At 45.1% G+C, this 27,510-nt stretch overlaps 1 protein-coding gene and 1 non-coding gene across 2 annotated transcripts in view; one reads left to right on the forward strand and one right to left on the reverse strand.

The window, feature by feature from the left end:
• Window positions 1-3,490: 3,490 nt before the first annotated feature.
• MAP3K15 (mitogen-activated protein kinase kinase kinase 15) overlaps window positions 3,491-27,510 on the forward strand; it is an 80,010-nt gene continuing 55,990 nt past the window's right edge. The window contains exons 1-6 of the mRNA XM_066250566.1: window positions 3,491-3,812; window positions 7,632-7,771; window positions 10,309-10,332; window positions 12,907-13,100; window positions 15,415-15,583; window positions 18,097-18,203. Coding sequence (XP_066106663.1) covers window positions 3,491-3,812; window positions 7,632-7,771; window positions 10,309-10,332; window positions 12,907-13,100; window positions 15,415-15,583; window positions 18,097-18,203 — 956 coding nt within the window. The remainder of the gene's footprint in view (window positions 3,813-7,631; window positions 7,772-10,308; window positions 10,333-12,906; window positions 13,101-15,414; window positions 15,584-18,096; window positions 18,204-27,510) is intronic.
• On the reverse strand, window positions 7,032-7,107 carry TRNAP-GGG (transfer RNA proline (anticodon GGG)). Its single transcript has one exon. It is a non-coding gene; the product is annotated as a tRNA-Pro (tRNA).

Raw genomic sequence — 27,510 nt, forward strand, 5'->3', positions numbered from 1 at the left:
CTGTGTGTTAAAGTTTTTCCACCGAAGACATATAATATTGTGTAACATATAATATTGGCCCTTAGGTACAATGAAAAAAGTAACGAAGGTACCACTCAAATGGTACCACTCAAAAGGTATCTCTAAAATATTTTTTACAAAGTTGAATGAGTCAAAGGACTAACTAGATTGACCAAGGTTGGTATGAATAACCAGCCTACAATAAAATAAAGGAAACAAGGAAAATGCCTAGATTTAATCTTACTCTTTAGCTATCATGCTTCCATTCTACCCTTCAATCCACTCTTCTAGTCCAAATGATACCTCTGCATTGGGATAAACTGGTTTTCAGGATATGTGTTTATAAAGGGGCAAGGCAGGCATCAGAAGAATCAGTCAGCTAAAATAGAAAAGATTAATCCAGCATTTTGCAATTTTCTCCTCAGTAGGGCTGAGGTGGTGTAGGAAGGACATGGGGCGAAGGGGCTAGGCAAGGTGTTTCTCAGGTGTGCAAATGACTGAAGACAATGAGAAGGCAGGCTGTGTGCGCCCAGGCCATCTATGGGGAAGGCACTTGTTAGCTGGGTAAATGCTAGGCTCTTTACTCAGCAGGGTTTGTGTTTGGAGGAGAACATTATCCAAGCCAGAGCTCACAAATTCTGTGTGTCTTAGTCAGCAGGGCCCCAGTGAGAGCTGAAAGGAACTTGGGAAGATTGAAGTGGAGACAACAGCAAGATACTGGCAAGCAATTGTGAAATGGGTATTTTTGCCCTTCTGGAGTCTGAGCTAGTCATTGGAATAATCTCAGGTGAACAGGCACGTTAGGAAAATAACTATTATTATGCATCACAAGGTTACAAAGAAACTGAGTCCTTTTATAGCATCCTATTAAAAATAAATCTTAGAACAAAAGTAGTCTCAAAAGTTTTCTCTAGCTTTCCTCTTTTTAGTTTTGGCCTATGTGTCTTTTTTAAAAAATTGATTTGAGAGAGAGAGAGCACGGGAGGGGGGAACATCAATCTGTTCCTGTATGTACCCTGACAAGGGATTGAATCAGCAACCTCTGCACTTTGGGAAGATGGGTTAGAACCAAGCTATCTGGTCTGTGTGTCTTTACAGATTTACTCAGAGCTAATTTTTCATTAATTGACCACAAAAGTGGGTACACATTGATGTCACTTGTGAAGTTCTTAATTTCTACCAGAACTGGAATTAGGGCAGGATTTCTTCAAAGATTTATACTGGAAGTTTCTGGGGTTTTTTTTTTGGATGGGGGGGGTATAGAGGGGTAGACTGTATCATTACTGAAAGGTGAAGAAAAGCCAAAATGTTTTATGAGGTAAATCCTATCCTGCTTGTGTCAAAATGGCTTACGATGTACTGCAAAGGACACCATAAAGAAAGTAAAACAAACAAACAAACAAAAAACACAGAATAGGGGAAATATTTGTAAATCGCATATGTGATAAGGAATGTGTATCCACAATATATGAAGAAATTTTACAACTCAACAATAAAACGACACCCAGTTTTAAAATGGACGAAGTATCCTAATGGACATTTCTCCAAAGAAGTTACACAAATGGGGAATAAGCACATGACAAGATGCTCATGTCATTTTTTTTTTCCTGTACTTTTCTGAAGCCGGAAACGGGGAGAGACAGTCAGACAGACTCCCGCATGCGCCCAACCGGAATCCACCCGGCACGCCCACCAGGGGCGACGCTCTGCCCACCAGGGGATGATGCTCTGCCCCTCCGGGGCGTCGCTCTGCCGCGACCAGAGCCACTCTAGCGCCTGGGGCAGAGGCCAAGGAGCCATCCCCAGCGCCCGGGCCATCTTTGCTTCAATGGAGCCTTGGCTGCGGGAGGGGAAGAGAGAGACAGAGAGGAAGGAGGGGGCGGGGGTGGAGAAGCAAATGGGTGCTTCTCCTATGTGCCCTGGCCGGGAATCGAACCCGGGTCCCCCGCACGCCAGGCCGACGCTCTACCGCTGAGCCAACCGGCCAGGGCGCTCATGTCATTTGTCACCAGGAAAATGCAAATAAAAACTGCAATGAGATACCAATTCATACCCATTAGGATGTGTATAATCAAAAAGACAATAATAGGTACTGATGAGAGTATGGAGAAGTTAGAACTTGAACACTGCTGGTGGGAATGTAAAATGGTGGAGGTGCTTTGGAAAGCAATGTCAATTTCTCTACAGGTTAAATATAGAGTTCCCATACCATTCAGAAACCCGGTTTCTAGATATAGACTCGGGACAGATAAAAACCTCTGTTCCCACATTGTATGACTCCACGTATGTGAAATGTGCAGAACAGCACATATGTAGAGACAGAAAGTAGATTGGTGGTTGCTTAGGGCTGAGAGGTGTTGGGGGGGTGGAGAGTGACTGCCAATGGGTAGTGGGGTTGGGTGTTGAAAATGGTCTCAACTTATTGTGGCCATGGATGCTCAACTCTTAATATATTAGAAACCACTTGAATGAGTGAACTGGGTGGTTTATTATGTCTCCATAAAACTGTTATTTAAAATAAGAGGGGGAAAAACACAGAAAACCCTTGTGACATTGTCCAGTGTGTACTGTCTTTTCCATATAAGTACTACCTGCAGTGGTAATACTACTTTTTAATAGTTGGGTCAAAATCGTGGGTGGGTTCACAGAATTTCATTTCATAGGTTGGACAGGCAGCCTACTTGGAGTCTTTACCAGGCTAATGAAATTTGTTGGTGGTGCATCCCGGTGCTTTGTGAAGTTCACTGTGAAAATCAGGAGAGGCGGGCCTCCGGGAGTGGGCTCAGGAGGGCCATGCTCTTCGCGAATGGGGACAAGGAGTACACAATCAGAGAGAGGCGCTTTAGGTAATCATCTCATCTGAATTCTAGGTTAAAACATCTTTATTTAATTTGGAATTGAATAGTATTCACATCGAACCAGCGCTTTAAAAGTGGTTTTACTTCTCTAGAAAATCCTCAAATTATTTTGAGAAAAACAAAAGTTGGTCAGACTAAAGAGGTTGCAACGAGAAAATCCCGAAATTCCTGAATGGACTCGATTCGGGGCTGCCTGGCGGAGGCCGCAGGGGCACCCTGCTCGCCCCCGACCCCGCCCCTCGCAGGCCTCCCTGCGCCCGCCCCCCCCCCCGCGCCTCGTCCCCGCCCCTCCCAGCCCCCCCCCCCCCGCTCCCTGACCCCGCCCCTCCCAGCCCCCCGCGCCCTGACTCCGCCCCTCCCAGCCCCCCCCCCCCGCGCCCTGACCCCACCCCTCCCAGGCCCCCCCCCCCCCCGCGCCTCGCGCCTCGCGCCTCGCGCCCCACGCCCTGACCTCTGACCCCCTCAGCTCCCGCCCCCCGTTGCCTGGCTACTGCAAGCGCTAGGGGGCCGCCAGGCTAGTGCTTCTCGCCGTCGAGCCTGTGGCGGTCCCCTCTGTGCCTCCGGAGCCGGTGACAAGACAGCTTGTCCATTGACGGGGAGGAAGGACTGAGGAAGGTCGCGTGGACGGCTCCATGGAGAGCGAGCGTTCGAGCCCGCTGTCGGAGGCGCTCGGGGCGCCCCCGCTGTTAGAGGAGGCTGAGGGCGCGGTCGGACCGGTGGAGCCCGCGGAGGCCGGCGGGGCGGCCGAGAGCCCGGTGCTCGAGCCGCAGCTCCTGAAGGTCGTGTACGTGCTGAACGAGGGCCCCGCAGACGACCTAGCCCGCGGCCTCGTGGTGGGCGCAGGCCAGTGCCTCGTGCGGGCCTGCGTGGCCCAGAACGCTGCCTTCGACTCCGTGCCCTTCGAGGGGCTCGACCACGGGCGGCAGGAAGTGCTCGACGCCTTCTACAGAGCAGGTCAGACGGATGCGCCCGGCTCGGTTCCCCTCAGCCGCTCACTGGGCCCCGCACACCGCGCGGGCGGCCCTCCCGCCCGGCCTCGGGCCCTCGGCCCCGGTTCCCGCCCTGCCCAGCCCTGGTTCCCGCCTCGGCCGCTCACTGGGCCCCGCACACCACGCGGGCGGGCCTCCTGCCCAGCTTCGGGCTCTCGGCCCCGGTTCCCGCCCCGCCCTGGTTCCCGCCTCAGCCGCTCACTGGGCCCCGCACACCGCGAGGCGCGGCCCTCCCGCCTGGTCCGGGTTCCCGCCCCGGTTCCCCTTCCGCCCCGGTTCCCGCCTCAGCCGCTCACTGGGCCTCGCACACCGTGAGGCGCGGCCCTCCCACCCGGTCCCAGTTCCCCTCTCAGCCCCGCACACCGCGAGGGCGGCCCTCCCGCCCGGTCCCAGTTCCCCTCTCAGCCCCGCACACCGCGAGGGCGGCCCTCCCGCCCGGTCCCAGTTCCCCTCTCAGCCCCGCACACCGCGAGGGCGGCCCTCCCACCCGGTCCCAGTTCCCCTCTCAGCCCCGCACACCGCGAGGCGTGGCCCTCCCGCCCGGCCCTGGTTCCCGCCCCGGTTCCCCTTCTGGTCCCGGTTCCCGCCTCGGCTGCTCACTGGGCCCCACACACCGCGAGGCGAGGCCCTCCTGCCCGGCCCTGGTTCCCCTTCCGGTCCCGGTTCCCGCCTCAGCCGCTGACTGGGCCTCGCACACCGCGAGGGCGGCCCTCCCGCCCGGCCCCGGTTCCCGCCTCAGCCGCTCACTGGGCCCCGCACACCGCGAGGGCGGCCCTCCCGCCCGGCCCCGGTTCCCGCCTCAGCCGCTCACTGGGCCCCGCACACCGCGAGGCGCGGCCCTCCCCCGCCCGGCCCCGGTTCCCGCCTCAGCCGTTCACTGGGCCCCGCACACCGCGAGGGCGGCCCTCCCGCCCGGCCCCGGTATCCCTCTCAGCTCCGCACACCGCGAGGGCGGCCCTCCCGCCCGGCCCCGGTTCCCGCCTCAGCCTCTCACTGGGCCCCGCACACCGCGAGGCGCGGCCCTCCCGCCCAGCCCCGGTTCCCGCCTCAGCCGCTCACTGGGCCCCGCACACCGCGAGGCGCGGCCCTCCCGCCCGGCCCCGGTTCCCGCCTCAGCCGCTCACTGGGCCTAGCACACCACGAGGCGCGGCCCTCCCACCTGGTCCCGGTTCCCCTCTCAGCCCCGCACACCGCGAGGGCGGCCCTCCCGCCCGGCCCCGGTATCCCTCTCAGCCCCGCACACCGCGAGGGCGGCCCTCCCGCCCGGCCCCGGTTCCCGCCTCAGCCGCTCACTGGGCCCCGCACACCGCGAGGCGCGGCCCTCCCCCGCCCGGCCCCGGTTCCCGCCTCAGCCTCTCACTGGGCCCCGCACACCGCGAGGCGCGGCCCTCCCGCCCGGCCCCGGTTCCCGCCTCAGCCGCTCACTGGGCCTAGCACACCACGAGGCGCGGCCCTCCCACCTGGTCCCGGTTCCCCTCTCAGCCCCGCACACCGCGAGGGCGGCCCTCCCGCCCGGCCCCGGTATCCCTCTCAGCCCCGCACACCGCAAGGGCGGCCCTCCCGCCCGGCCCTGGGCTCTCAGGACGAGACCGAACGCCCAGACGTTCAGGAAGGCCAGAGGAGCCATGATCCCTTGGCACGAGTAGAGAAGCAGAGGCCGCCGCAGTTTAGGCGCCTTAGATTAGGGTGACCCAAGAAACAGCTTATAAATCAGACAACACTGGGCCCCCACACCAGTTATCCACCTTTTCCTTTCTCACTCCTGCGTGCCCCTCAGGGCCGTGGGTCCCAACCCTGGCTACCCATTAGAGTCACCCGAGGAGCTTCTAGAACTCCCAAAGCAGGTCCAGTGTCACAGCGTCCAAGGCCTCGGGTTGTTTCATGCTTCCTAGGCGACTCCATTTTCCACAGTGAGAATTGGTGTGTTACCATTGAGAGTGTGGACATGGGGGGTTAGAAATGCCCCAGTGTTCTTTAACACACTTGAATTCCTGCCCCCAACACACACTGAGCGTAGGGCTGTGCTCTCCCACCGGTGTGACCCACTTTTATCTCAGTGCACTAGCGTTCCGCAACGGAATGCTCTCTCACCGAGTAACCAGTGTGCTGTAAGACCGTAGCCTGGAAATCAATACTTTCGGTTGACAAGGTTTTCCAGGTGTGTGATGGCCTGCCGCTTGGCTATTTTCCTTCCTCGCTCCCCCATTTTGAATTGGTCTCTCTAGGACACAACTCCAGGGGCGTTTGAGCTACCTTGTCAAGTTGATGGTGGACATGTGAGCCAAGAGCATGGCACAGGAATGTTTCTTACAACAGTTTGAAATAGGAAACATTTTTGAAAATGAACAACAGGTCTCTGTCAGGTTAGATAAAGACATTGCTGTCTAGTCACCATACAGTGGAATGCATGTCCTAAAGCTAGACATACAAATTGGTGGTCTTCCATCAAAAACAAGTTGAAGAGTACAAATGGTGTGATACTATTTATCACACTATTTAAAGCTCAAAGACATGCAAAACTAAACAATAATACTGTTTAGGAATTCATTCATTATAATGTATGACATACATATACAATTATATGTAGGAAACATAAATACAGAGATCAGAACAGAGGTATTTTGGGGCAGGAAGGAGGGGCGGTGACAGTACAGATAATGCTCTGTCTTGGACTGCATGGTTGGTGTGTGGTTTTTTCATTTCATTATGCCTTATACTTTGTATATAAGCTAAATATATTCTTTGGATATGACATTTCCTAATTAAAATACATTAAAAATAAATCCACTAGCAATTTTTAAGTGAGGCTGCATTCCTAGCACTTTGAAGAAGGAAGAGTTTTTTTCCCCCCTTGTTGCTCTTCTTCCAGAGTTCAGGGGGGTAATTTTTTTTTTTTTTTGTATTTTTCTGAAGCTGGAAACGGGGAGGCAGTCAGACAGACTCCCGCATGCGCCCGACCGGGATCCACCCGGCACGCCCACCAGGGGGCGATGCTCTGCCCATCCGGGGTGTCGCTCTGTTGCAACCAGAGCCACTCTAGCGCCTGGGGCAGAGGCCAAGGAGCCATCCCCAGCCCCCGGGCCATCTTTTGCTCCAATGGACCCTCGCCTGCGGGAGGGGAAGAGAGAGACAGAGAGGAAGGAGAGGGGGAGGAGTGGAGAAGCAGATGAGTGCCTCTCCTGTGTGCCCTGGCCGGAAATCGAACCCGGGACTTCCGCACCCCAGGCCGACGCTCTACCACTGAGCCAACCAGCCAGAGCCAGGGGGTAATTTTTTTTTTAATTTTATTTATTCATTTATTTATTTTTTACAGAGACAGAGAGAGGGATAGACAGGGACAGACAGATAGGAACGGAGAGAGATGAGAAGCATCAATCATTAGTTTTTAGTTGTGCATTGCGACACCTTAGTTCATTGATTGCTTTCTCTTATGTGCCTTGACCACGGGCCTTCAGTAGATCGAGTGACCCCTTGCTGGAGCCAGCGACCTTGGGTTCAAGCTGGTGGGCTTTTGCTCAAACCAGATAAGCCTGCGCTCAAGTTGGCGACCTCGGGGTCTCGAACCTGGGTCCTTGGCATCCCAGTCCGACACTATCCACTGCGCCACCGCCTGGTCAGGCCCAGGGGGTAATTTTAATCAAATCATTCCTCACTTGCACTTTACCTCAAAAGCTGATGGTAGAAATACAAAGTGCAGCAGCTCTGTATTTTTCATCATCAGGAAGTGGATCAAGTAGACAGATCACTTCTCTCACACACCCTGTCCTCTCCTTATTCATTCCAGACATTGCCGTGGTGGACATGAGTGACATCTCCAAACAGCCTTCGCTCTTCTATCATCTTGGAGTTCGAGAAAATTTTGACATGGCCAATAACATGATCCTATACTTTGACACTGATGAAAACACTTCTCTTTCATTGAAGGTAAAGGGCATGGTTCATGGTTCACCTCCTCTGGAATACTTTGTTTTGGGAAAGTGGTATTATAGGTTCAATTGAAAGAATAAAGACTTGATTGTGCAATTTCTACACTCCCACACCAGGGTCTAGCTCACACAGATGACTTCCTGGCTACTGCATGAAAATATGTGTTACAGATGTGCTTTTACAGGCAACTTGAATGTTTCCAGGCTCATTGGAGAAGCAAAGCCCAAAACTCCTGTTAGTTCCCATTGAAGCAAACACACCATTTTTAATCCTTTCATGAGCAATTTCATCTCAACCTATACATTAAAAAATTAATTGCTCAACTTGGATAATAAGACATTTCACAGTTAACAAAATGGGCAGAAAGTTTTGCAATCGATATAATCTGTATTTAATGTTATTTTTCCCTCAGTTTAAAGCAAAGTACAACTGAAAACTTATAGGTTTAGACACAACTCAGTAGTGATTGAGAATTTTTAAATGTATTCTTGCTATTTTTATGCAAATACTTTTTGGGTAACATAGTACTTCATAAAAATGCTCATATTTGTAAAATGTGAAAGTTCTAATGTGAGTTACTACAAAATTTGTCTAATTAATATTGTTGAATATCTTAATGTTGGTCAGACAGCCCTGATCTGTGGTAAATCACTTCAGGAATAAAACATTAGTTTGTTGACAGCAATGTTACTCAACCTGCCTGCACTTTAGAATCACTTGGTGGCTGGTGAACATCCCAGTACCCAGGCCACACCTTAGACCAATTACATCACAGTCTTGAGGGAACTTATTTTAACCTCCCAAGTGTGCAGCCAGGGGTGAGAGTCAGTGGTTCAGAGTTAGCTTTCATGGACATCATAATTTTGTGATGGCAAAGTTGGACATTTTTGTGTTTCTTGGGATTTAGTATTAACCATATTTTCTGACTTTTGTCATAATTTGGGATTATTTTCTAGTAGAATACTGCCTTCAGATGTGTAACCTGTATATGTCCAATAGCACATGCATTTTACATAGGTTTATGCTCTGTAATTATAGCACTGAACTGTGTTTCAACAAGTCACTCATATGACATTGAAAGAAGAAACTATTTTATTATTGTACTGTTCATAGTAGAATAGTTTCCCAAAATACTATAAACCAATCTAAATTACTTTAGATATTAATTTCTTCTTTTTTTGATTTTCACTAAGGTAGTTATGCTTGGAAATATTTAGAATTATAAAATAGGAAAGCATAGATTATTAAGTATATTTTGATGAGAAACATGAAATTAGAATGTATTTTTCCCAGTTTAATGCATTTTTTTTCTCAGCTGTACCTCATTGAACTCCTCTGGAAAGTCCCATGACCTAGATAAGTTTTAATTTTTAAAATGTAAGTGAATGGTCAGTTGTATGTGATACAGAAGAAGCAATCTGTACTTTTTATCAAAAAATAGAGATCTCAGAACATGTCAAAAATGTTTTATGGGGCAGCTCTTTATATATATTTTTTTTCTTTTTTTTTTGGCAAATGGCTTGTAATGCATAAATGCTACAACCAAGGGTGCACAAACATTATGCTAAGTTAACTGACTAAAATTGTCATTGAATTTGAAAATTCCTAAACAACTATAGTAAGGGGTCAGGAGTACAACCAGTGACACCCTTCCATAGGAAGGCTGTCTGTGGGAGTTACCTGCAGCCTTCACACTGATGAAGTGATTCAGACCCAAGGATACCATGGCACTTCCCATGTGCTTCCTTGCTGTCTCTGACATCCCTCACTGGAAAGATGAGGTGCAGGGCATTCAGAGCCCCAAACTTGAATCTCAGACTCTTGGGACTAAAAAGCATTGACATTGCGATGGCAAAATTCTTTTTTTTTTAAATTTATGATTTTAATTTATGTTTACATAGATTCAAGTGTCCCACCGAATATATCTCCCCCCACCCCCTTTTTCCCCCTCGCCCCCCTATGCCCCTTCCCCCCAATGCCTTCTCCCCTTTTCTTCAGGATTTGCTGTCTTGTTCTCTATAATGCTGTGTTATGTATATATAAGTTCACTAATCTCTGTCCCTTCTCTGATCCCATCTTCTCTTCTACTTTCCCTCTGGTCGCTTTCTCTCTGGTCCCTTTGATCTCTCCTCTGCCTCTGTTCCGTTCCTCAGTTCATATTGTTCATTGGATTCCTCAAATGAGTGAGGTCATATGATATTTTTCTTTCTCTGCCTGGCTTATTTCACTTAGCATAATAGTTTCCAGGTCCATCCATGTTGTCGCGAAAGGTAAGATTTCCTTCTTCCTCACGGGCTATGGCAACATTCTTATAACCACCTATGCCCCCCTAGTAGTTTCAAAGCTAACCAATTATGGTAAATTTTCTTTAGAACATGAATTTTACAATTCTCAGAGGCTCATTTTATTTGAAGGATTTTGTGGGAGAGGTTTCAAATGATTTACTCTGTGTGATGATATGGGACAAAGTATTTGTTTTTGGAAATAAACTGTTTTGGAAAAACGCTATATTCAGTTTTTCTTTTTCTTTTCAGGATATGGTAACTCAAAAAAACGAAGTAAGTGTTATATTTTCATATTTTTAACTTCGTAAATGTAAACACATGAAATGCTTGCCTGAAAATCCCACAGCTAGCAAAGTGATTTCTAATTGTGCCTGTTGGTTATGTTCCTAGGGGGGATAGCTAGAACCCCCTGTCCCTCAGGCTGTCAGCTAGCTCAGGACCCACTCAGCTGTCCAGCCTGTGGTATAGAAGGCAAGGTCAGGCAAGTGTACTTGTTCTTTGTTACTCACTAGGTAGAACTTTGAGCCTGGAACCATAGTGGTCTTCTGAGCTGGATGGGTGTTCCCATGGACCACCAAGACTCTTTTTGCTTGAAATACACTCATAGACACAGAGACCGGATTGGTGATTGCCAGAGGAGAGGCAGTTTGGGAAACTGGGTGAGGGAGGTGAAGGGATTAAGAAGTAATAATTCATAATTATAGAACAGTAACAGGGATGTAAAGTATAGCATAGGGAATCTAGTCAGTAATAATTGAGATGGCTATATATGGTGTCAGAAGGGTGCAGGAAATATCAGGTGGAACATAGTTATAGTTGGTGAATTAAAACATCCTGCAAGTGGCCTGACCTGTGGTGGCGCAGTGGATAAAGCGTCGACCTGGAAATGCTGAGGTTGCCGGTTCAAAACCCTGGGCTTACCTGGTCAAGGCATATATGGGAGTTGATGCTTCCAGCTCCTCCCCCCTTCTCTCTCTCTGTCTCTCTCTCCTCTCTCTCCCTCTCTGACTCTCCTCTCTCTCTCCTCTCTAAAATGAATAATAAAAAAAAGATAAAACATCCTGCAAGTATGTGGCATTGGTTAAATGCCACACACTGAACATGCAGCTGGATGTTTGAAGTGATCTATGAATATATGGAAACCAAGATCTCTGTCTTCAGGGAGTCATTTTAAGTTTCTAGAATTGCACCTGATGAGATATAGAACTCGGATTCATTTGCTAGAGGGATGGTGTATTGGTCAGGGTTCTCCAGAGAAATAGAACCAATAGGAGATACAGAGAGAAGGAGATGGTGATATTTATTCTGAGGAATTACCTCACATACTTTTGGATGATGAGAAGTCCCATGATCTGCCACCTGTAGCTGGAGACCCAGGAAAGTGAGTGATGTAATTCAGTCCGGGTCTAAAGGCCTGAGAAGCAGGGTCACTGATGCTATAAACTCCAGTCTAAGGATCAGAGAAGATGAGATGTCCTAGCTCAAGCAGTTAGGCAGGAAAAAGCGGACACACATTCCTCCTCCTCTGCCTTTTGTTCTCTGTGAGCCTCAGTGGATAGGATAATACCCACTCACAGTGGGGAGGGTAGTCTACTTGACTGAGCCACCAACTCAAATGTTCATCTCATCCAGAAATGTTCTCACACATGTACCTAGAAATAAGTTTAATCTAGGCACCCAGTGGCCAGTCAGGTTGACACATAAAATTAACCATCACAGATAAGCATATTTGCTTGTTTTTCAGAGCAGTTGCTTTTCAGGGATGTAAAGAATGGGAGATCAATCTCTTTAAGTTTCAGGCTGGACCAGACCTGCAGTCATTCTGGGCTCTTCTGTTTTTTTTGGGGGGGGAACACAGTATCACCTTTTGTGTTCACCTCTTTTTCAGATGATGCTCATATTCTTGTGTTCCAGGATTTAATAAAAAAAAAAAAACTATTTAGGTGTAACTTGCATACCATAAAATTTACCTGTGTTCACACAATTCAGTGATTTTTTAATAAATTAGAGTTGTGAAGCCATCAATACAATCTACTTGGCATCACCAACCAAAATACCTGTTTACAGACAATACCTATCCCATCCTCAGCTCTAAGCATCTACTAATTTGCTTTATATATTATAGATATACTCTTTCCAGACATCTAAGATATTGTCATATAAGAACATATTTTAACCCTTCCATTTAACCCTCCCATCAAGCACTGTTTTAGTGCACTTTAAAGGCAGTATTTATGCTTTACAAAGGGTTACAGTTCATAGTCAAACTGTAATTATTCCATAGAAAAAAGATAGTGTTTTACCTGAGTATTAACATTACAAAATTTTTAAACAGGTCCTTTTTCAAAGCAACACTGAGACTAATTATATTTATTAGTATATGCTTCCTGTAAAAAAAAACAAACAATTTTTACTCAGCAAAATTTATGATAGTTTACTTGTGGTTAAATTATCAAATAATACGGCTTTTCCATCGATGCTGAAAGAAAATATGCCTTTACATTGCAATTTTTGGTTACCAGTGGGTTCAGATTCCTTCTGATTTGAGGGGCAAGTAATGAAATGTTGTCGTTTCCAAGACCTTAAACCCCTAAAATCTCTGCCAAAAAAATTATGAGACATACACAGATCAGTTCAGCATTTAAAACCAAATTTTTGTCAAACGTCCGTGTGTTAGAGCTTGCAAAATTGAGTGGTTTCCTGTTTGCCTAATAGGTTTGTAGTCATATTGTACAGGTTGGGATAATACTTAGGATTTTCTCCTTCTCTGTCCCACCAGGTTCCAAGCCCAAACTATGCTTCTCTGTCAGTTGCTTTGTGAAACATTTTTTGTTTCTTTTTTTCCAGTTACGTAGTGGAAATTATTATTTCATCCCATACATTGTGACATCATGTGCTGATTACGTTTGCTGCAATAGCGATTTCAAGAGCCATGCCTCAGCATACATGCAGCCCAACTGGAGCAACATCATGGAGCCCATGTACATGCCCCTGATGGACAAGTTCACTAACCTCCTCAAGGACATCCACATGAACTCCAGGTAATTCCCCTCAGCCATCAATAACCCTGGGAACTTTGCCACAATCTTCCCTTCATGCTCATGGAGGTGACACACCCTTAAAAGATCATAGTGCCCAGATAATGGGGAACCCCTGACAATCATTTTAAGTCGTCCTGGAATCCATTGTTGTTCTTTATGACCTCACTGAGTTGGGCCATTGAGGTGTAGCAAAACGGGAATAAAACTAGTCGGGAGGTCAGGATTGAGCCTGTGTCTGGACTCAGATCTCTGTGTGACCTTGATAACTTCTCTGTAACCATTTTCTCATGTAGACAATAAGGAAGTTAAGTCACTGGCTTTTTAAATTCTGAGATTCTATGTTTTAAGATAATTTCTGAAGATGATTTCCTTCCCCACCCACCACAGTCAGTTACTGAGGTTGTTTAAATGCCTCAGCAAGGTCAGTCTGACCACAAGTTTTTGTGCTATAAAAGTCAGATGCACTGAGTCCATCTGAAGCCATCCTGACCTCAGCATGTCCTGTGATGTGCTCTTTGTAGATTGATGTTGGAGAAGGTGGAGAATACTGATTCAGAGGTAGGCAGGTTTGGGTTTGAATCCTGGCTCAGGTCATTCCTTGTTGTGTTGCCTTGTAAAAGTCAGCTCACCTCTTCGCGCCTCAGTGCTCAAGAAAGCATGCCTTAAAATGTTCTTATTTTAGAACTTGAAGGCCGGCTTCAAATGTTCTTAATTTTAGAACTTGAAGGCCAAGAAATTATTCTACTTAACCAGAGAATCCAGTTATTTTGCTTGCATCCAATTTAAAGGGTTTACTCATGTAACTTATATCACAAGGAGAAGGATTTGTCCTTTCAAAACAAATGAAAATCCGAGCACTGGCTGAACACATTTAAAATAAAATGTCAAGGACCACATGTCCCACTTTGGCTCAAATTATGGCTCTCTGAACTGTGGAGTATTACTACTGCAATGTTGGTGTGAGGTACACACTAGGTAACAGTCTGTTCTCTTTTTCTCCAACATTACCTCTTTTCTGGACACCAACATTTTTTTCTATAGACCTTATAGGAAAAGAAGACCGGAAACCCAGCCATATGTGACCAGATGCCAACATAGAAAGCAAATGGAGAACATTTGTGGCACCTTCCCAGAAAGTCATTCAGTCACACCTTGCTAACTATTGTCTTATTGGACAATGAATATTTTAGTGAAGTTTAGGGAGAAACCTCTCCCAAGTATCCTATTTTCAGATCTGACAAGATAGGCTAGCTTGAATCTGCCAGATGAGCAAGGTCTTTTCAAGAAGTGGACTCACATTTGTTTCTCATTCATTGTATATGTGCATCAGCAGGAAAATAACTCTTGATTTGGCTTAATTTCAAAGTACTTGAAATAGCTGTTGGTTGATTCCATCCCTTGTACTGGCAGATACCTCACAATAGTGAGAGGGTAAATGGTGCTTATGGTTTAAAAACTTCTGTAATGAGGATGGCAAAGTTTTTAGCTCAAGTGCCAACTCTTAATTGATAAAGGCTGCCTGGAAAAGGCTTAGAGACCATTTCCAAATGCATGTTAATTAGCAACATCTTCCCTGGTTCCCTGAGGTAGAAATGGCTGCATCCTTATTATGTATATGATGTCCTCAAACCATAGTTTTGTTTATTTACTTACAAGTTACTGTTCTTATTAGATGCCTTAGTTTATTAAAACTATTTTTCAGAATTACCCTTGAAAGCTAAAGTATAACTTTTTATTTGTCACATTAAATAATGCCGTAATAGCTTTGATGCCTTTGTAGCCCACAAATGAATAATGGCTGCCATCCAAGTAAATGACTCATTACATTAATAATACAATTTTATGCTCAATAATAGAATTCTAAACACTGGTAGAATCTGCTAATTTGCTTATCATTTGGGGTAATAAGCAATAGACAAGGAAATAAAAGGTGAAAGCAACACAGTGACTGGTAACATATATATATTAAATATTAGAGTGCTTTCTGTGGGGCATCACTTCATTTTTTAAATGTTAAAATGTTATAAGCATTGGATGAGGCTGTGTATTATAAACACATTTAATTGGCATAGTTTTATAATTGTTAAAAGTAAGTTAACAGTTGTTCTTATTAGTATTCTTTCTCTTTTTCTGAACTGTTATTTAATTCAGCTTACTCTTTGTTTTTAATGAACAGCCTAATTTTGCTCTCTCTAGTTAACTCATTTCAGCTAATTAATGGCTTGAGAGTATTACTATTTATTGGCAATGCCCAGTCTTCATTTAAAAAATTACTTGGAGATGCAACCTGAGGTTTTCATTTCTCCTTCTCCAGTGTGTATTACAAAGAAATCTTGTTAAGTAACATTCAGAGAGCCAGGAAGAAATACCAGGGCGATGAACTGGCAAAGGAGCTGGTTTGGATCAGACACCGCATGGATAATACTGAGGTTTTGAGTTCCGAAATCGTCATTAATTTGCTGCTGTCCTACGGTGATACCCGGGTATGAAATATGCTTACCTGAGGCTAACACTTGCTGAGTTCTTCCTTGACATGAGGAATTTGTCTTATGAAATACTCTTATAGTAGGTGCATGCTTAAGTAGCTGTTTCATAGAATAGGTATGTGGCTAGGTCATAAGTCACCAAGTGTATCTGTTGTTGGTGGTAACATCGGAGAAGGTGTTGTCAGGTCAGATGGGCACTCCAACGAAATCTCATAGAGTACTGTTTTCTAAAAGAAATGCAGAATTGAGCAGTTTATGTACACTTTATGCTAGGTATTGTTCAAGCCCTTTGCAAGTCCTAATTTATATAATCTCCATCACAAGTCTGTAGAGCAAATACTCTGATTATCTCCATTTTGCAAATGAGGAACATTTGGCACAGAGAAGTTAAGTGATTTGCCCAAGATCACACAAATTAGTTGGCAGAGTCAAGTTTCAAACTGAGGTAACTGGCTCCATTGTTCTTGCTCTTAACTCCTCTGCTATACTACTTCCTTTAGGCCTTTGTCAGGTCCATCTTTGTTTACCATCACCCATCAGTGACAGGGGGAGCAGGGATAGTCCAGGACCCAGAGAATGAAAATGTTTATTCTAAGATGAGCATCAGAGACTTCTGCAGAGTTCTTGAGACAGGGTTTGTGGGATGCAGTACTGTAAAGGAGATCAGGCATGTCCTCCCTCCAAGTTTAATGCTGTTGAGCCATTTCTCAGGATGTCTTGCCTCCCTTCCCTTTTGGGGGAATGTACAAAGGCAGTGTACCTTATCTGCGTAATTCCACAAAGCCATATTGGAGATTGTTGGCTACAGGTCTTTAAATATAAAAGAGAGAGGCATCCATTTAAGATCTGAATCAAAAATAGAATCAGCCACTAAGGAACTCATGCCCCTAGTTATAAACAGATGCTTCTAATTGATTTTTTTTTTTTTGAGAGAGAGAGAGAGAGGCAGGGTGAGAGAGACAGGAACATGGAGCTGCTCCTGTATGTGCCCTGACTGGAGAATTGAACCAGCAATCTTTGCACTCTGTGACGACATCCCAACAGACTGAGATATCTGGCCAGGGCTCAACTTTTTTATTTTTTTATTTTCAGAGACAGAGAGCAAGGGATAGAGAGGGGAAGGGGAAGGGAAACATTCATTTGTTGTTCCACTCAGTTGTGCACTCACTGGTTGCTTCCTACGTGTGCCCTGACCAGGATGGAACCCACAACCTCGTTTCGGAACAACGCTCTTAACTGAGCTAACTGGCCAGAGCCTCTAATTGATTTTACTAGGATTATAACTGGTTAAATTATGCCCCATGAAACAAGAGAATGGGAATGACCTTTTTTAAAGTCTTTCTTCATGAGCTGCTGGCTTCCTCCTGTCCTTGCTTTCACGTCTTTTTTTTTTTTTTTAAGTGAGAGAAGGGGAGATAGACTCTTGCATTCACCCTGACCAGGATCCACCTGGCAACCCCTGTCTGGGGCCGATGTTCAAATCAACTGAACTATTTTTAGTGCCTGAGACTGATGCACTTGGACCAGCCAAGTTATCCTCAGTGCCTGGGGCTGAGGCTCAAACCAATCAAGGCACCAGCAGCAGAAGGGGAAGAGGGAGAAAAGGGGGAGAGGGAGGGGAAGAGAAGTATATGGTCACTTCTCCTTTGTGCCCTAACTGGGAATTGAATCCAGGATGTCCATGTGCCAGGCTGATGCTCTGTCCACTGAGCCAATCAGCTAGGGCTACATCTCTTCTGGTAGGACTCTCAGGCTCAAAGGTGAACCAGAAGCTTCTTGGAATACACTGCCTTCCCTTTCCTTGGGCAGCTGCATCCATGGGATTTTGGTGGGAAGCCCTGTGCGAACTCTGTCTGGCTGTCAGCTGGTTGGCTAGTAACAGTGATTCTAAGCCTGGCTGGAAGGGTAGCAGATGGCACTACTCTAAGGGGACCCAATTGAAACAAACATGCTTGCAGTTTTTCCCTAGGTAATCAAGCAGTTTAGGGCAGTAGTTCTCCACTGGGGGACATGTGGCAGTGTCTACAGACATGTTTCGGTTGTCATATCTCAGAAGAGGAGGAGGTGCTCTTGGAATCCAGTAGGTAGAGGCAAGGGATGCTGCTTAATATCCCACAATGCACAGGACAGCCCCCACAACAAAGAATTATCCAGCCGAAAAATATCAGTATATGGAGAAGCCCTAGTTTAGGTGAATTCATTTGTTTCTGGCAAATAGGAAGGACTGGGGTGTTTCTTCCCTTTATGTAGTAAGTAACTGTAAGATTTCTTGTATGCTTATGTCCAGCTCACTTTAACTCACAGCTGTGCTGGTGGTGGTAACTCTCCTGCATGCAAAATATGGTAGCTTTTTTCTTGGCTGCAGGGCTATAATTAACTTCACAGCAGGTTGTCTGTAGGGGAAGGCTTATATTTAAATGCCTAGGCTGTGTCATGTTTATAACTGTTTGGAAAAATCTGTGAAGATCAGTATTTCCTCTCTTTCTCACGTTGGGACCTCTTGCCCACAGGACTATGATGCAATGGTGAAACTGGTAGAAGTGCTGGATATACTGCCTACATGCGATGTGAACGACCATTATCGTATTAAATTCCACTATGCATTTGCACTAAATAGGTAAGGATGATCATGTATGTATAGAGTTAAATTTTGCTTCCTCCAATTACTCAACACTCACTGAGTATGAACCAGATGATGTGCTCAATGTCAAGGTTATGAAAATGGGCAATGCATGAAAATGTCAAGGTCATGAAAATGAGCAGAGTCTTAGTCTTCAGGGACTTTGTCTTTGGAACATATATTCTCACTGTAAGTTCAGCTATGTAATGAAATCTCACTAGCTCAGAGCAATAAATGTCTTAATGAAAGTTTGTTCAAAGTGCTATGGAAGCTCAGCAGAGGGAGGAAATCTTTCTGCTAGGGCATTTGCTGGGGTCTTTGGGATTTGAAGACTTAGTAAGAATTACCTCATGGCCATGAGACAGTGTGGGATGGGGGTGGTGAAAGGCCATTCTACTTGGCCAGAATGGAAAAGTGAGCAGAGATTTTCATGTGCAGTGTATCTTCAGAGAGCAGTCAGTGTGTCTAAAACTCAAGCTGCAGGTGAAGTAAATGCATGGAGGGTGGAACTGTGGCTTGAAAGGTCCTTTTATACATGAATAAGGAGTTGGTAGTATCTTGTAGACTGTGGGGGACCAGTTTGAGCAATAGGATTAATGTATGAGAGGAAAAGAAGTTGCTGTCTTTATGTACTGGTATAATCTGAACTTTGGAATACAAATCACTGAGCTACGTAGAGTATGTGAGACTTGGAAATTCTGGCCTGGAGACTGTGAGCCTCAAAAACTCAAATGCTAGGGGTATTACCTAAGATGCTGTAGTAATGAGAGCCCTAATGCAATGCTTTAAATTAGAATTGCAATTTCTCTTTCACACAGAAGTCTAGAGGTGACTGGGCCCAGCTAGAGACATAGCACTGCTCCAGGGATTGATCAAGGACCTACCTTCTGATCATTTTGTAGCTCTTTTATTTCTGAGAGTGTTGTCCCCTTTTTCTAACTGAAACGCAGTCACTGGCACTCTGTGTTCCAGCCTGTGGAAAGGGGGAAGGAGTAGAAGCCCAGCACAAGCAGTGCCCTTTAAAGCAAGTAGAATTTACACATGCCACTTCTACTTACATTCCATTTGGTGAGAGCATAGTCATATGACCCCATTTAGCTGGTAAGGAAACTGGGAAGTGTAGTCGCTAGCTGGAAGCCATGTGTCTGTCCATCTAAACTCAGCTACTATGGATTTGGAGGGGAACTAGGAGTTGCAACATTCAACCTCACAAAGTCCCAGATGCCTAAATACCTTAGTCCTATAGTCTTCCTTCCTTCCCGGATAAGATATAGGAAGAGGAACAGTATTAGGTGACTATGGTGAGAACCATGTCCGTATACACTTCATGCCAGGCCTGTCCTCTGCTGAGGCCAGGAATGGTGATACTGAATCATACAGTAAAAAACTTTCAGAGGGTATTCAAACTTGTCTTGAGAGACGAAGAGTTCTGGCACCTCCTCAACCTTCCATGGCCAACATCTTTCGCAGGGAATGAGTAAAGTGAGAGTTGGAGGTGACCTGAGTTAGAGGACTCTAATATCTGGTTTCTCAGAAGCTTGGCTTTGCTTCTGCAGCTAGAATAGGCTACAGGCTGTGGGCCTGGCACTGACAGCATCTGTAGGACAGTAGCAACACCAGCCCATGGCTTTACAAGTTTCATGACACGTTTGAGTCATGTTGCATCTCTCGTTCTTTTATATTGAAATACAATGTACAGGCAGTAACATGCATAGATCTTAAGTATGCAATTTAATCTGTTTTGATAAATGGATATACCCATATAAACAACACCCTTATCAAAATATAAAACATTTTCATCCCCCCAGAAAGTTCCTTTGTGAGCCTTTGCAGTCCCCACCCCTCCATAGGCAACCACTGTTGCCTTTCTCCATAGATGAGTTTTTCTTGTCCTTGAACTTCATCTAAATGGAATCACAGAATTAACTCTTTTGTCTAGCTTCCTTCACTCTGCATCATGTTTGTGAGGTTTGTCCATGCTGTTGGATATATCAGGAGTTCATTCATTCTTGTTGCTGTTGAGTATTCCATTGTATGGATATGCCACAACTGATTTCTCCATTTTACTGCCAATAGACCTTTAGATTGTCTCCAGTTTGGGGATACTGTGAGTATACTACTGTGAACATTCATGCGCATGATTTTTGTACACAGTGAACATACGTCCGTTGGGTATATGGTATATGCATGGGTCATGCTGTAGTAGACACTGACAAACAGTGGTAGTCAGGATTTTTATTTCCTTGCAGGGGGGAGGCTTCGTGGTCTTTGTGAAAAATGTGCCTGCTTTCTTCCCAGTGGCCTTTGAACTCAACATTCCGAAGTGGGGAGTGTTGGGAAGGGCATCTTCATTAAGACTGAAAAAAAAGTCCTGTAACTCTGTCTCCCCAGGGTAGTGGGTCCCACTTTATTTATACTTAATAATACTTGAATGACTTCATTTATAAGGGTTAGATAAGTTATCACTGATGAAGTTCCTGGAAGAATTCCTGGCACACTACAAATGCCAAAAAAAAGGGTTTGTTAAATAAAAACTAAGAGGTCCACATAAGTCACTCCCCATCATGTCCTTTCCCAGACAGAGTAGAGGTAACTGTCATCTAACAGAATGAAACAATCTCATTACCATCCACTCAAAGTAATAAAAGAGTAAAATCAATTTTGAAAAGGAAAATCAGTATTTAAGAGAAATAAATGGGTGTGGAAAGATGAAGTGATCCCGAGACAAATACGTTTCCAAGTTGGAAACAGAATGGCTGGGTTTGTACACCAGAGAGCCACCTTTCCTCTGACCATGGGTCTTTCCCTTCTCACCCAGCTGTCCCTTCATAGACAGAGGCTCTGTGTTGTAGCCCAGGCAGCCTCAGTGCCGAGAACTTCATTTTCTCCAACCAACTAGGGATTTTCTGTAGAATTACAATAATTGCTTCATTTATATATGTGACCTGATCCTGAATTTCACATCTTTGTTGAACTAGAACTTAGCCAGTTGCCAGCATAGTCACAGTAGGATTTGGGCTTATGTACAGTTTTGAGCACGATTAAGGGAGTTACCTTGTATTGATAGAGGAGAAAATAGTGGTAGGCAAATAGTGATTATTTTTCTGCATTACAGTTGACCTTTCATTCTTAGAAAGTGGATCAAATTGTGTACATAAATTAGTTACTTAAGGTTGGCAGTAATGAATACTGTTTGCCCCTCAGATGGCAAAGGCCCCCTGTTAGAAAAGCGGACTTGAGCTGGCCACCTTTATCTGATAGCTTCCACTTCACTACATTCAGGAGCCCAAATTTCCACTGAGCAGTTATAAAAGGCTTGCCTCTCAGTGGCATAAAGTCCTTTATGAGCAATTTTTATTTGCTGCTTGCTTTTACAGACAAGACTTTATTAGCTATGCTAATGTAGCCAGAAGATTCTGACTAGGGATCCAAGCCACCAGCAAAAGAGTTATCTGGAAGAATAATGGAATCAAAGTCCTAGGTTAGAAACAGCAAGGCTTGCCTGTCACAAGTAGGAGTGAATTCATTTTATTGTCTGCATCTTTGGGTCAAGACCTCCAGCTCCAGCAAATGTAACTCATTGAATTACTCAGCAAGTGGAGGGGAAACAAAATGCATGACATTTATTGGAATAGCTGATATATCACTCTAAAATAAAGTTAAGGGGAGTGATGGAGAGAGGAAGATACTGTGTGGGCCCTAGGAATGCGTGCAGAGAAAATATTAGTTGAATGTTATTGAATCCAGCCCACACTGGAGGGGCTATAAGCTTGTTCTAGAACCTACAGCAGTCACCTCAGCTTCATCCTCTGAGCTGTCTAGACAGGCCATTCCTTGGGTATAAGGACACATGCCCACAGGAGGGCAGTGTGGGCTTATATTGTCTCTGCAATAACCTCCAGCATTCTTTTCTTTGTCTCTTCTGTTTATGTTCACTGTTTGATCTCATCATCTTAACTTGTGTTTATATGAATAGCCATTCTTTATTACATGTTTTTGTAAGGCTTTTATTGTGTTGATATGGTTTCAAGTGTCCCATTCAATATAACACCTTATACACCCCGTATTGTGTCCCCCATGTCCCATGCAAAGTCTCTCTCCACCCCCATGTCCCCCTGCTTTGCCCCCTCCTCTTACCTCCACCCTTCTTTTCCTCTGGCTATTGCTACTCTGTTGTCTGTATACAGTTAGTGCTCGACTTACGACCACGATTGGTTCCAACAGACCCGTCGTAACACAATTTGGTCGTAAGTTGAGTAGGCTATATGTACAGTATTGTGAAATGATGTTATAAAAATCTTTAAGTCATATTTTATCATAATTTTCTTTCATTATTGTACCAAGTCTGGGATAACAGTTGAAATGGTGCACGTGGAGATGGTAGTACTGCCGGAAGCTGGTCCACACTGTCGTTTGCCCAGCTGGGCAACGCTTGCACTGCCAAACGCGGAGCAGTTGTGGCTAGCAATTGTGGTCGTAAGTTGCATAGGTCATAAGTCGATCAATACCTGTATATGATTTTGGCTAATCCTTTCACCTTCTTTGATCCCGTCTCCTCTTCCCACTTCCCTCTGACAGCTGTCCATCTGTTCCCTGTGACTTAATATATATTAAGTATATTTCCTTCAGAATTCTGAATATTTCACACCTCAAAAGATGGCTTATAATAGATGTATAAACTTTGTACCACCTTAAAGTTTTAATCTTTTTCATTTTCTCACCATCAGCTCTAGAAATTATTTAAATGCTTTAGTAAATTTGAGTTCTGTTGTTGGCTCTTAAAGGCTCAAGAATATATATCATGTGGTGGGTGCTATTCATCAAGAGGTCTGGTTTGCAGGCTGATAAAATTGGAGTCTATAAACAAGAGAAAAGATAAAAATATATTAGAACAAGACCAAAGTGTAGAAAATAGAAAAAGTCAGGATTGAAATACAGGCTTAATTTTTGCAGGCTTCCAAAAGCACGCCAAGTGTCTAGATTAGCCCTTCTGGGTTCCGCAGGAGATTAAGCCCTAACACCCTAGGCGTTCATTGTATCACTTGAAGGAACTCTCCTATACATCCAGAATGGAATTAGCTATGTATCATTTTTAGGAGAATGCAGAAAATAATCAATCCAGTAATTTTCTCAAGGGCTTAATTTTCTAGCAGAACCCCAGTTGATAAAGGCTGTTCTAGGTACTAATCTGTCTTCTTGGATGATGCAGTGTTTTTGTTTTTGAGAGAGAGAGAAGCATCAACTTGTAGCTGCTTTCACTTCAGTTGTGCATTGATTGCTTCTCATATGTGCCTTGACCAAGGATCAGACCTCTAGCTCAAGCCAAGCCAGCATCCCCTTGCTCAAGCCAGTGACCTTAGGATTTTCATGCCAGCAACCTTTGGGCTCAAGCTGGCGACCTTTGGGATGGTGAGGATGATTCCTCCTTTGAAGCCAGCAACCCCACCCTCAAGCTGACCGGCAACCTCAGGGTTTCAAACCTGACACTTGAGTATTACAGGTTGATGCTTTATCCACTGGACCACCACCAATCAGGAAATGCAGTGGTTTTTGTTGAGGTACAGGTCTTCAGGAAAGAAAGCATAAAAGAGCCTGTTGTAAAATTGCCAAGAAATGAAAAAGAGTAATATCTCTATTCATTTATTAGACTACTTATTAATGAAACATACACAGAATCTTGTATAAATCCCAGCAGTGATTTTTGAATGATTTAATATATATCCTTCTAGACTTGTCTGTGCATATAAATATATATGTAAATAGAGTTTACTACAACAAATGGGATCATGCTGTTCTGTTAGTTCAGCTATTTTTTTCCATGAACTTTTATGGGCATTCTTCTATATAATTACATACGGATATCCCTCTTTCTAAGGCTTACATGATATTTCATAGTTTGGTTGTTACAAAATACAGTTGACCCTTGAACAACTCAGTGATTAGGGGCACTGACCACCTGCGCAGTCAAAAATGTATGCAAAATGTTAAACAGCCTTCCATATCCTCGCATTCCCAACTGCAGATCAAATACTGTACATTTCACGGTTCTTCTATTAATGGACATTTGGATCACCTTTAGTTTTTTACTGTTACAAACAATGCCATAATAAATAGCTTAGCTTAAAAATGCTTGAATATACATAAGTATTTCTGTGTTATAGACTCTAGAGGTGGAATTGTTGAGTCAGAATGGGTATCTTTTACTTTACTATATGAATTTCAGATATATTTAGAAATAGAGAATGTCAGGAACCCTCATGAACCCCTTATCCACTTCAATAATTTATCATTGCATGACTGGTTTTGTTTCCTGTGCACCCTTACCACCTCTTATACCCCAACACAGGATTGATGATGAACATAAGACATGCCGTTTTATCCATAGATGTTACAGCATGTGTCTCTAAAGATTAATGATACTTTATTTATTTATTTATTTTGTATTTTTCTGAAGTTGGAAATAGGGAGGCAGTCAGACAGACTCTCGCATGCGCCCGACCAGGATCCACCTGGCAGGCCCACCAGGGGGCGATGCTCCGCCCATCTGGGGCATCGCTCTGTTGCAACCAGAGCCATTCTAGCGCCTGAGGCAACTTTGCTCCAATGGAGCCTTAGCTGCGGAAGGGGAAGAGAGAGACAGAGAGGAAGGCGAGGGGGAGGGGTGGAGAAGCAGATGGGCGCTTCTCCTGTGTGCCCTGGCCGGTATTCAAACCCGGGACTCCTGCACGCCAGGCCTACTCTCTACCACTGAGCCAACCGGCCAGGGCCGCTAATGACACTTTAATAAAACATAATTACAATTATGTTATCATACCTAAAATTTCCCCAATTGTCTCATTTTTTTTAAAAGTGGGTTTGTTTAAATCATGGTGGAACCAGGGTCTATACTTTGCACAGTTTTGTGTGTGTGTGTGTGACAGAGACAAAGCGAGAGAAACAGAGAGAGGGATAGATAGGGACAAACAGGAAGGGGAAGAAATGAGAAGCATCAATTCTTTGTTGTGGCATCTTAGTTGTTCATTGACTGCTTTCTCATATGTGCCTTGACTGGGGAGGGGAGTCTACAGCAGAACGAGTGACCCCTTGCTCAAGCCAGTGACCTTGGGTTTCAAGCCAGCAACCATGGGGTCATGTCTATGATCCCATGCTCAAGCCAGCAACCCCACACTCAAGCTGGTGAGCCCACACTCAGGCTGGCGAACTCAGGGTTTTGAAGCTGGGTCCTCTGTGTCCCAGTCCGACATTCTATAATACTGCATTACCACCTGGTCAAGCTATACTTTGCACTTCGTTAATATGTCTCACAAGTATTTTAGTATATAGGTTTCCCCTTCTTTTATTTTTTCTCTTTCCTATTATTTATTTGTTGAAGAAGCATTTGTCCTATAGAGTTTTCAAAGTTCTGGATTTTGCTGATTGAATCCCTGTGGCAAGATTAGTGAGTTCCTCTGTCTCTTTTTCTTCTCATAAGTTGGTAGTTGAATCTGGACACTTATTTTAGATTCTGGTCTGATTTTTTTTAAAAAGAATACTTAATAGTTGATTGTGTACTTTATCTGTTGTTTTTTTTTCCTGTTTTTATGATGCTAGTGGCCATTGACGATCATTGCCTAATTCCATTATTTTATTAGAGGTTGCAAAATAGTAGTATTTGAATTTTATACTTAATTCTTGAATTATTAGCACAAATACTTTATAAAGAGAAATTTCTCTTCATCAGGTTACCTTTATTATTATTCTTATTAAATTTATTGGGTGACATTTGTTAATAAGATTATATAAGTTTCAAGTATACAGTTCTGTAATACATTATCTGTATATTGAATTGTGTGTTTACCACAGAAAGTCTATTATTATTCTTTCCTCCTTGTATTTTTCTATTTAATTTCATGAGGTGACATTGATCAATAAGAGTACATTGGCCCTGGCAAGTTGGCTCAGTGGTAGAGCATCTCCACAGCATGTGGAGGTCCTGGGTTTGATTCCTAGTCCGGGCACACAGGAGAAGCGACCATCTGCTTCTCTACCCCTCTCCTTTTCTCTCTCTCTCTCTTCTCCTCCTATAGCCATGACTTGAATGGTTTGAGCAAGTTGGCCTCAGGTGCTGAGCATGGCACCATGACCTCACCTCAGGTGCTAAAATAGCTTGGCTGCCGAGCAATGGAACAGCAGCCCCAGATAGGCAGAGCATGCCCACCCAGTAGGGGGCTTGTCAGGTGGATCCCGGTCAGGGCACATGTGGGAGTCTGTCTCTCGGCCTCCCTGCCTCTTACTTTTTTTTTTTTTTTTGTATTTTTCTGAAGCTGGAAACGGAGAGAGACAGTCAGACAGACTCCCGCATGCGCCCGACTGGGATCCACCCGGCACGCCCACCAGGGGCGAAGCTCTGCCCACCAGGGGGCGATGCTCTGCCCCTCCGGGGCGTCGCTCCACTGCGACCAGAGCCACTCTAGCGCCTGGGGCAGAGGCCAAGGAGCTATCCCCAGCGCCCGGGCCATCTTTGCTCCAATGGAGCCCTGGCTGCGGGAGGGGAAGAGAGAGACAGAGAGGAAGGGGAGGTGGAGAAGCAAATGGGCGCTTCTCCTATGTGCCCTGGCCGGGAATCAAACCTGGGTCCCCTGCATGCCAGGCCGACGCTCTACCGCTGAGCCAACCGGCCAGGGCCTCCCTGCCTCTTACTTAATTAAAATTAAAAAAGAGCACATAGGTTTCAGGTAAACATCTCTATAGCATTTGAACTGTTGATTGTGTTGTATGTCCATCACCCAGAGTCATATAATTTTCTATCACCGTATATTTGTCCCTCTCTATTCTCTCCCTCCACCTTCCCTCTCTACTCTCTCCCTCTACCTTTATCCCTTGGTAACACTTCACTTTTATCTATGTCCATGAGTCTCATTTTTATATCCCACCTGTGTTTGAAATCAGAGTTTTTATTAGCTTTTTCTTTTTCTTTTCTTTTTTTTTGTTTTTTTCTGAAGCTTGAAACAGGGAGAGACAGTCAGACAGACTCCTGCATGCGCCCGACCGGGATCCACCCGGCACGCCCACCAGGGGCGACGCTCTGCCCACCAGGGGGCGATGCTCTGCCCCTCCGGGGCGTCGCCCTGCCGCGACCAGAGCCACTCTAGCGCCTGGGTCAGAGGCCAAGGAGCCATCCCTAGCGCCCGGGCCATCTTTGTTCCAATGGAGCCTTGGCTGCAGGAGGGAAAGTTAGAGATAGAGAACAAGGGGGGGTGGAGAAGCAAATGGGCGCTTCTGCTATGTGCCCTGGCCAGGAATCAAACCCGGTTCCCCCGCACGC

This window comes from Saccopteryx bilineata, chromosome X, assembly GCF_036850765.1.
Source record: "Saccopteryx bilineata isolate mSacBil1 chromosome X, mSacBil1_pri_phased_curated, whole genome shotgun sequence".
Taxonomy (NCBI): Eukaryota; Metazoa; Chordata; class Mammalia; order Chiroptera; family Emballonuridae; genus Saccopteryx; species Saccopteryx bilineata.